Source organism: Sturnus vulgaris, chromosome 13 (genome assembly GCF_052056855.1).
Source record: "Sturnus vulgaris isolate bStuVul1 chromosome 13, bStuVul1.hap1, whole genome shotgun sequence".
NCBI lineage: Eukaryota > Metazoa > Chordata > Aves > Passeriformes > Sturnidae > Sturnus > Sturnus vulgaris.
This window is the reverse complement of record NC_142255.1, coordinates 7,812,291-7,822,847: the sequence shown is the minus strand read 5'-3', so window position 1 is coordinate 7,822,847 and position 10,557 is coordinate 7,812,291. Positions and strand designations below refer to the sequence as shown.

Sequence of the window (10,557 nt, the reverse complement as noted above, 5' to 3'; positions counted from 1 at the left end):
TTTCATAATATATAATGCAAGGCACCACTGCTAAGAAGTACTGTGATACTGGAATACTCAGTGTTGTTATCTATTCCATAACTCTCAGGCAAAGCCAAGCTGTTTGAAAATGCTGAGTACTTCTTCATTTTGCTATGATTTTTAGCCTTAACTGTGAATACAGGGGCAGTATTTGTCACACTGTGTCCCAGAGCCCCATGGGTACAGCCTATATGCTGCCAGCAGCTGCTAGCACAGGTTTCTGGGGAAAGGCACTGTCCTAGGCTTACTGAGGGTCTAAGAAATCAAGAGGTACAAAGGATTTCATGTGACTGCATATGTGGAAGTTCCAGTTCTCCCAGTTTTTAACATACTCTGTGTCAACCACATGAAATCATAACATTTTATACTCTGAGGTTTCCTTCTTTTTAAAGACAGAGCTTCAGCTAAACAATCTTGTCTACCAACCAATACAACTCCCTGATCACTGAGTACATTCACATGCACACTCACACACACTCACTCGACACACAACTGCAGGGGGAGGGATGAAAACAAAAAAACCCAAAATAAAACAACACTACTAGGAAGTATCATCAGTTCCATAGCTGAGACCTACTAGAACACAAATGAGGTAAAGCAGTCGTCATTCAGAGTTCACCTCTCGGCAAACTGAGGTAGATAGTCAGCAAAAGGGCCATCAGCCTTCCCTTTGCTCCAGTGACATAGTTTTAACTTTAGTCAGAAATCTTCACTCCTTTCACATTTTTTGACCACTGAACATTCAAAATGAGTGAGCTTTAAAAAAACCAAACCAAAATATAGGAAACACCCCCCCCCCCAACATTCAACAGAAGCATGGATCACCCGTTAGTCAGGCTTTCCACCATGAAACTTTGGCTCCCTGTTCATTGTCCTTCGAACAGACACACACTGGGAATGTCCGGGGTGGCGCAGGGTCACTTGTGGTGGGCCTGCAGAGGAGAATGGGCAGCAGGGACCAGCAGTGGGGGCTCGGCACAGCCGCTGGCCCGGCTCTCCGCGGGGCAGTCACCGCTGCCCAGGGGGCTGCCGCCCGGGGGGGTGGCAGTCGCCACCGCGGACAGGTGGATCTCATCGTTGGACTCGTGAGAGAAGCGCCCCGAGTCGCCGGTCTCGTGGCTGCCCTCGCTGTTGGCCGAGTGCTCGGTGTCGGCCGTGCCGCCGAAGGGCCCCTGGAAGCCGGGCTGGGGGCCGGGGCAGCCGGGGGAGCCGTCCTGGCTGAGCAGCACCGGGGGGCCCGGCTGGTACAGACACAGCGCCCGCACGAACCTCCGCGGCGGCTGCAGAGACACGGAGAAAACAGCCTCAGAAAAACGGAGCCGGCACCTGAATTCTTCCTGCCTCCTATTCCACCAGAATGCTGCTTCTTTCAGTTTAAAAATAATCAATCTTAAGTCTTGCGCATACTTGTCTCTTCCACATAATCCTTCTAGATAAGCATGGATAATAAAAAATTATTTCACTGGAGAGACGTGTAGAGTATTTTAAAAACACACTTGGTAGAGCTCCCTCTCATTCCCTCACGCATGTTCTTTAAGCATTACTCCTTGGTTGATAGCAAATATTTTTCATATAGAGGCATCAGAAATACACAGCTGCTTGCAGAAATATTTTTCAATACAATTTTACAACATGGATATCAAGACTTTCTAATTCTTAAATACACAAGAGCATAATACAAGTTAAAATGCAATGAAGAATGTTATATGCTCCATAGGTATGAATTTGCATAGTAACATATGTAACGTGGGTATATCATCTAGTTTCCCTCATTTGTTTCTCTTCATCCAATAAAAATTTTAGCTACCAGGGTAGGAAAGGATTCTTTCTATTTCAATATTATTTTTATTTGCAAATACGTATTTCTATTTATATAGAGCCTCTGCAGAAGTAGTTCATGCAATGAAAAGTACACAGAAATCTTTCTGCTCACAGATACAAAGGCAAAGGCAAGTAAACAGTTAAGGGTAGATTTACAGTGTCTGCCAACTGTAAAGAGTCACAGTGTCCTAACAACAATATCTGTCAGAAAATGGAATTTCTGTAAGACTTTACTATGGTGAGATAGGGCACCACTGAAACTACCCAATTAATACTAAGACCACTAGATACGTTTTTCCACCAACAGAAAACTATGTATCTTCCTTTGCAAAAAGGGTATTACAGTAAAGATTGTGCATTTCTGCCCATTAGAGCAATTACCTCCTCAGTTTTCACCTTCTTAGCATCTTGGAAGAACAGCCACCTTTTCTTGCTGTTAGTCTTTGTGACAGGCCCATAGCTGTTAATTATCAGATCAGATCCTCCCTACAATAGAGGAAGATGCAAACATTTATTTTAATAAAGTAAATTTCTAAGATACTTGAAAATATTTTTCTATTCCCACCTATTGGTTCCACACTGAAAATGAAGACAAATGAAGCCTGAGTAGTAAGTCACATTTTTGTGGTCAGGTACCCATCTGCTTGAGACAAGAACAGACCCACTCAATCTGGCAAGCTTTCTCTCCAGACCCAAAGCTGCAATACTGCAGGTGCACAGCAAAATATTCCAGCTACTGCTCTTGCTCTAGTGCTTAGAACGTGGCCATTCACAGGCAGTGCCTCCCCTGGGTCCGTTTCCATTTCTCAGCTCTTGCACACATCCTCAGGGAGCAGCTGCACTCAGGTTTGCAGTGAGAACAAGCCTGAGCTCAGTATGTCTGCATGTGAAAGAAAGGCCACTGTGGTGTTGTTGGACTGAAGGCTCTGGTACCTCCTGCCATCTAGGCTGATTTATCATTTTACTGAGTACGTGTTTATAAACTGCAACATTGTCCTACCAGTAAATATACAGAAAAATAATACTTTTCTTAACACCTGCTTAGTGCCATAGCTGACTGTGCACTGACTTAGGTGCTGACAAGGACTCTCACTTATCTTCAGGGACTAGCAGAGGCCACCAAGCAGCCCTGAGTCTATGGAGGCTTTGTCCTTTGATGCTGTGCCAGGGCCAAACTCTGCAATCTGTGGAGTACAGTCGAAGACAAGTGTACTCAACCAGATCTCCAGCTGAACTTTCAGATAAGAATTGAAAATTTGAGCCGGGATTGCCAACTTTGTACTCATCCCATTAATAGAACAGCCTCCTGAAGGTTTGTGGTATATGGATTTTACTTTTGATAAGGACTCTGATGTTATAACAATGAATTCTAAAGGAAGATTTCTGACCTGGGAGTTAGTAAAAGTCACAGTACCTTGGCATCAATGAAGCTGTTTCCCACTATCATTGGCAATAAGGATTCTTCATTCTCTGCAATTCCTTCAATATTCTTCTCCACCTCATTAGGACTGGCTAATGAGATGCTGGTATGTGACAGCTGGTCAGTGCTTTGCTGCACAGGCTTAGGAGCAGATGCTTTCCTACACAATGTTAAGGAGGAGTAAAATTGACCCACAGGAATAGAATACAAAAAAAAATCAAGGATAAACTTCAAAGCTATTATTAATCAAGTAATTCTGGTATATTCTTGGCATTTACATTTCGTTATATGATATTCCTAACTCACGTGGAATTTAAATGTTATTGCTTGTGATAAAAATAACATCTGCTTCCAGTTAATCATACACAGTAGGCTACAAGCTTATGTGCAGAAGTTGTCATGATTAGTAATATTACTTGAAGGAAGTAACCACTAATGACATTAAGACCTTTCTACCATACTACACAGAGACTGTCTCCCAATCCATATTTTGTCCTGCATGTAAGCTAAAAAGCCCTTGTTACAGAAAAACACTTTCAAAGAGTTTTTTAATTTATTATTTCAAGTGACTTATATTTGTTCTGATCCCAAAGTTCTGGGCAGAGTCACTGGGCCAGTTTATACCCTCTAGCAGGTGACGACAGACACACAGTGCTTGCACCACTGCAAAGAAACTGCATCGTGAATCTGCTTTAAAATCTGCATCATGGATCTCCTTTATGACAGAGTTCCTCTTGTCCAGCAGCACCCGGGGGGTAAAGCCTTGTGAGCCAGCTGTGGGCAGCCTGGAGGGCTCAGAAGGAGGAGCAGACAACAAACAGCAGCATTCTAATCTGAGCCAAAACAAGGCTTCAGCTGGAAACGTCTCACACTGAGCTGTCCAAGCAGCACCAGTGACTCACTCCGTGGGTTCTTCCTCCTTTTCATTAGAGAAGGGGCTCAGGTAGAGTAGGAAGAGCCAACAAAGTGCTTTGTTTCCAACACTGCTAGAAACAGGTGAAGTACTTCAGGTGAAGAATACTTCAGAGAACTTAGCACTCTTGGAGAAGGCACATCCAAGAGTGAGTGCATTGAAAAAGAGCTCAATCTTTGAGAACAAAACCATACCTGGCTTTACTGCGATAAATTAAGATCAGGATGCAGATAAGGATGCAGGTCAAGGCTATGCAAACCCCAACAACAATGCCAGTCATTGATTTCTGGTCCAGATGGTAATAGTCAGAATAAGCTGTATCAAAAAGGAACATAGAAAGGCTCAGTAAATAAGAAGAGTTAACCCCTGCTCCCTGTCAGGAAATTAATAGGGTTGCAGTTACAACCACAGAGACAAATGTTTCCTTCTAATGAGATTTCCAGGCCTTCTCTATCATACATTTTTATACTTCTGAAAATAAAACTTGTAGACCAGAGGAGTGTGTCTAGTCAGTACAGTCCTGGGAAGGGAGGAAGAGGACAGCCCCAGTGCTACTGGTAGCTCAAGCCAGATAAAGGACTTAAAGGAAATGCCTTAGAAGACTGGCTGCAAAGTTAGTGATTAAAATTCAAACCAGTTCTGTATTCTCATTTGAAAGGCAAATTTTCCATGTCTGAGCAAGAGAATTAGACCAGTTGTGAGCTGAACTGAGACAAAAATTCCAGAATTGTTTTATTTAGAAGCAGCAAACACTACACTGCTAGGACTGCCTCACATAAAACAGAATGGTTTACCCAGAAAGTGGTTACAGCTAAAACAAACAGGGATCTTTTCTCCCCACTGCTTGTGACAGAGAAATCAAAACATTGCTACTGACTTGTGGAATCCCCAGAATCCAAGCGTTTAGGTCTCTGGTTAGACTCTGATGTCTCCTTTGGCAGGACAGCAAATTCCACTGCATTTGAGAAGGGTCCTTCTCCCACTTCATTGGAGGCTGCTATTTTAACCAAGTAGATGTTTCCTGCTACAAGGTTTTCCAGCAAAGCCATGGTCATTGCTCCTGTGATAAGATATGATAAACAGTTCCAGTTGGACAAAATTTTGGGAAACCACTCAGATTCAGACATTGAGACTTACACTTTTTTCCCAATAGCACTTCTAAATCTTGCTTAGGGATTGTGATCACTTTGATACCTTCTACCCTGCATATACAAGCTACAGAATGAGCACTGGGCTTGCCTTCTCATCCCTCGTTTCCTTTCTCTCCATTCTATTTGGACGTAGGACACTGTGAAGTGCCAGTATAGTTCAAAATCAAGGTTCAAGTATTGGCTGTGACACAGCACACCAACCCTGAATCTAGCACAGCTGCATTTCAGTGTGACAGCCTTTATGTTGTGATCACATCTGCAAGGAGATGCACCCAGCACTAACCAGACTCTCAGGCAGAGAAACCAGAATGTTAAACCTCCCTCATATAGAACACATGTGACTCTCCTCCACCTACTGTGCCATGAAAGTGAATGAAAATTGACATAACAAAAGAATTCAGGTTCACTTTGTCAAATTTCAGGTCTAGTTAAATGAACAAGACAGCTCTGTAAGAGTACCTTATACAGTGATTTTAAAATAGAATTAATCCCTATTTAGACCTGTGTAGGCTTCCTTGATTACTGTGCATCTAAGCTGTGCTACTAAGAATATTACAGAAAATGTCTTTTTCATATGCTAGAGATTCATTTCCTAAAGTCCCTGAAGGCAGGAAAAAAAAATAAGAACATAAATAGGATTCACCAGCATTGTCCTTAGACAGGCAAAACTCCTATCAACATCAATGAGAGCTTTGCCTAGCCAGGGTCTGCAACTACTGCTTAGAATTCCAATTCATTTCTAAAATACCTGTGTTTCTTGATACCATAGAAATATGCTGCTTTTATTTCCCTAATAGTGGCAGTTACAGCATTAAATCTATCTCTTTGCTTTCACATACTCCATTTACTTTCTCAGACTTAAGTCAAAATTTTAACTTCTTAAATCAGTTTAAGAAGTCAAAATTTATATTATCATGGGAGCCTATAAAATATAAGGTTGTTTTGTTGACAGAAAAGATTATGCATTTGGCAAAAAGGAAGCTACTTCAAAAGCTATTTCAGTTCTTCCATTAAAAAAACTTTAGCTGAAAGCATTTGAAGTAAATTGTGAGGTATCTGTAACCAAAGGAGCTGTAATATTTAGCACCAGCAAGGGTGAAAGGTCACATTTCAATATCACAGGCTCCTTGCCACCAGCTCCTTTCCAATCTCCTGCATTGGTAAGCAAGTGAGCACTTGGCACTGATTTACTGCACACCAAGTGTCAAGGGCTGTAACTTCTGATCCACTTGAAGAGTGGGGAACAAGGGGGAGGTGGCTGGAAGGTAACTCACATCATGAATCAGCCCCAAAATGCAGTTTTATTTTCTGGTTTTGACAGGCCTAACACAAGCTCAGTCGAATTAGGGGGTGGATTGGGAGAAAATTTCCTGCATAAACTAAAGCCCATGCTAGGACTTTTATAGGTTGCAGGGTTGGTTGGTGGTTGTTTGGTTTGGTGGGTTTTTTAATATTTTTTTTTTTATTTGAGGGGATTTCTCTGGAGATATGATAATGGAATGGAGTCAAGATTTCACAAACCTACTGCAGAACAAGTTTAGCATCAAGACAAAACAATGCTGATTGCACAGAGTTAACTGACCTAATCAGAATAAATGCATTTAAAAACCCAAACCCTGCTTCTACCTCAAATTACCTATGAAAGGACTGTCACAGGACTGATCATGGTATTTGCCCAATTTTATCTCTACATACTAATTTCCTTTCACAGCCTTTTTCATCTATACTTTAACTAGGACCATAACAGATTGTCCTAGTGTGTCAAGATGCCTGAATTCCACGCTATGCCTCAAACCCTAATATATCTGTCAAAATGCAAAATTTGTGGCTCTAACATTGATGGGCACAGTAATACACCAAGATTTATAGCTCTCCATTTGCTCATTCCCTCCAACACTTTCAGGATGGGAACACACGAAAATGTTTATTGTTATTGCCATCCCGTCATCCGAAATCTCTGGTGAAATACAATCAGAGATGCTGCTCAGTTTCACAGGCATGACTGAGCTGATCTAGCTGAAAGCAATTCAGCCACTTTGCTGCATGCAGCAAATACAGTGCATCATCAACAGAATGACAAGACTTAGTCTTCAAATATAAGCTCTCCATGAATTTAAATCTGCTGGGTGTTTTATTGAGTAAAAAATAACAGTAAATTTGTCCTTTAATATAACAATATCACTGTTTCTTCCAACAATTTAGTTGGACAACTTTATTTAAATTACTGTTTCATTGAACAATTTTAATAGTGAAAACCCATGGGCTCAATCTTCCCCTGTAGTTAGACCTGACTGATATTTCAGAGACTAGTTATTTTTCACAGATTTAGTTTAATAGTCATTTTCCTGTTTCTCTTCTCTTTGAGGTCAGCCTGACAAACACCATTGTGCTGCAGCAAAGTGGCACTGCCACCTTTCAGAGGGGCTGTTGGTCCTTTCTCCAGGAGCAGCACGAAGAACAGCTCTGAACTAGAACAGCTAACTCTCCATGATGGTGAAATGAATTATCCTCTGTGAGAGCACACTCATTATGCTTTTAGAATTATCTCCACAGAAAATGTACAGCCTCACTCTCTGCTGACAACTAAGCTTCCAGCCAGGTAACAAAAGAGAACAACAAAACAGTGACTCTTCCAGGGCAACCCTCTTAAACAGGCTACCCAAGCACAGGACTTCACTCTGTAACACTGAGCTTTCCTCCCTGGTTTAAGACATAATTTGAACATCATCTATTCTAAACTACCTCTGTCTATTTTGACTACAAACAGAACAATAAATGCCTTCTACTTTTTTTCTGACTACAGTAGAAATCTGTTCTTGATCCAGCTCTTCAAATCCCAGGGTAATTCAGAAAGTGCCTACAAAAATTTATACTATCTCTGCATTTAATCAGAGAGATGTGACTGCAGTTCATGTCAGCATACCCAAGGTACTGTGAGATTAGCTGGGGCTCAGCAGTAGAATAGAGCCAGAGAGTTAAATTGAATTTGCAGAGTGATTTACTGGGAGTAGGAGAAAGTTCATTAAGCAAACTGAGCTAACTGGATTGGCAGTGCTCGACAGAAACGTTTAAACCCACACAGCCACATTTAAACATTTATTTCTGGAGAGGAAGGCATCTCAGAGACTTCAGATTTGAAAGAGTGCATTTACAAAATGAAACCATCACAATCATGGTTGCAGTGGAACTAAGATGGATATAATTGGATTTACAAGATATTTTGGTTTACAGCCACACACTGATCTCCAAAGCAACACAGAGAGACCCTTCTCTCCTCATCTTCTGAATATGAACTTGCTTTTTAATACATCTTCCCATGGCAAGAATTCTAAGCTAGTTGGAACTTTCATGTGAACATTTATATGAATTTATTACATAAATCGTAACTGTAGTGTAACCCAAGGTTGCTGAAAGTAACAAAGCATCTTATAAGTAGCATCATTGTTTGTCCAGTGCATGGGTTCATGATTTTAGTTTACCTTCTCTGTGCAACACTTGCCATTCCCCAGCAATCCAAGACTTCCTGGATGCATAGAGGATAGTGTAGCGTGTCACAACTGTTTCAGGACCGTCAGGTGGCTTCCAGGAAACCAAAGCAGTATTATCCTCTATCAAAGTCACCTTCACTCCTACTGGAGGGCCAGATGGTGCTGTGAGAACAGTAACACAATGCTATTAGGCTAACCCAATTTACATGCAATTAGATTGCTCAGAAAGGAACTGATGTGCAGTCCTAATGGCTGTGCTACATCCCAGAAACCACACTGAAACAAACATTTACTGCTCCTCAGAGACACTTCCTGTTAACTCAGACAGTCAATAGCTTAGATTCATTCTGTAAAAGCAAGTTTCGTATTTTTCCTCAACTCCAGAAAGAAACAATTACTGACAATCCCCCACTTCACTGTCCTGTGAACACCTCCCAAACATTGCTTTGGTGAGAACATGAAACTGCAGGTGTGAATTTTCCCCTACCAAGCTGACAGTAAATCAAACCAGCAGCTAAGGCAGCAGATGTGTAATATTCTCACAGTTTCCAAAACTTCTGGGGTTTAAAATATGTTTTCATAAATGCCTATGAATCAGGCACGCCTCTTCAATACATACATATTGTAAAGTTTTTATTCAAGTTATTTCTATTCAATGGCTGCTAGTAGTGAAAGCATCACACTTTATACAAAAATCAATTCTGATTTAGGGTGGATTTTGAAAAATAATTTCACAGCTCCAAAACAGGGATTTCCCTTCTAGCATTTTTCTATCTCTCACCAAGAAGAGCATATTTGTGTCTCAGAGGAAAGGATTTCTCTCTCTTACACACAGCTTAAACTTAATATGCACTTTTCCAGGCCATTTGGTTAACAGAATGTTCTTTTTAGAACCATAAGGTCCCCTCTCCTGGTTCCTTACCTTCAGGGAGGGTAGTGTGGTAGACCACAGGACTCCAAGGACTGGAGAGCTGGTCCACGTGCAGTCGAACTGCAAATTCATACATGGTTTTTGGCTCAAGACCTTGAACTAACATGTGAGTCTCTGACCTGGACAGATGAAGGAATAAAATACATTAAAGAGCAGCAGTTGACTTGAAGATCCCCAAATCAGATGTCTCAGTCACATGAGTGGATTCCCACTGTCAGTTCAACACAGGACAAACCAGTCCAAGTCCAGACCTGTGGCACACCTGTGCTGCCTACCTGGAAATGTAATTGTAGCACCCTGGAGCTCTCAGGAGGATGTTATGTCTGCTGTCAATGTTTTTATAAATGTTGTTTGAACAGCTGATGAACAAAGAATATCATTGGCTGGACCACCAGCAAATACCCCAAACTCAGCTCTTTCCACACTTGTCCATAGAACACTGTGCTTCAAGCTGGAGTAGCAAACTGAAACCAGCATCACAGCTGACAAGGCACGTGGTATTGGCTCTTGGATCTGCTTCCCAGGTCACACAGAGGCTATATGGGCAATGTTCCCTTCCACTTACGGCCTCCACACCTTATATTTAGGGGATGAATATGAACGCTCCTTACTCAGCTGGTAGCAATATTTAGTAATATATTAATTGCAGAATTTATTCCATTAATTATAATACTGCAGTTTACAATTTGTTCACAAAGTCAACTGTAGACATTTCACTTCACTTTGATTCTGGGGTGGAAGGAAATCTTCCATATATGCCAGAGTTAATTCTGGATGATAATACCCCAATGAAGATTAAATCTCAATTTAAA

At 41.4% G+C, this 10,557-nt stretch overlaps 1 protein-coding gene across 1 annotated transcript in view; it reads right to left on the bottom strand.

Moving 5' to 3' along the window:
* Positions 1–938: 938 nt before the first annotated feature.
* Positions 939–10,557, bottom strand: part of PRTG (protogenin) — a 76,134-nt gene continuing 66,515 nt past the window's right edge. The window contains 7 exon segments of the mRNA XM_014873956.2: positions 939–1,301; positions 2,224–2,328; positions 3,257–3,422; positions 4,370–4,490; positions 5,053–5,235; positions 8,806–8,976; positions 9,737–9,864. Of these exon segments, the coding sequence (XP_014729442.2) occupies positions 939–1,301; positions 2,224–2,328; positions 3,257–3,422; positions 4,370–4,490; positions 5,053–5,235; positions 8,806–8,976; positions 9,737–9,864 (1,237 nt within the window).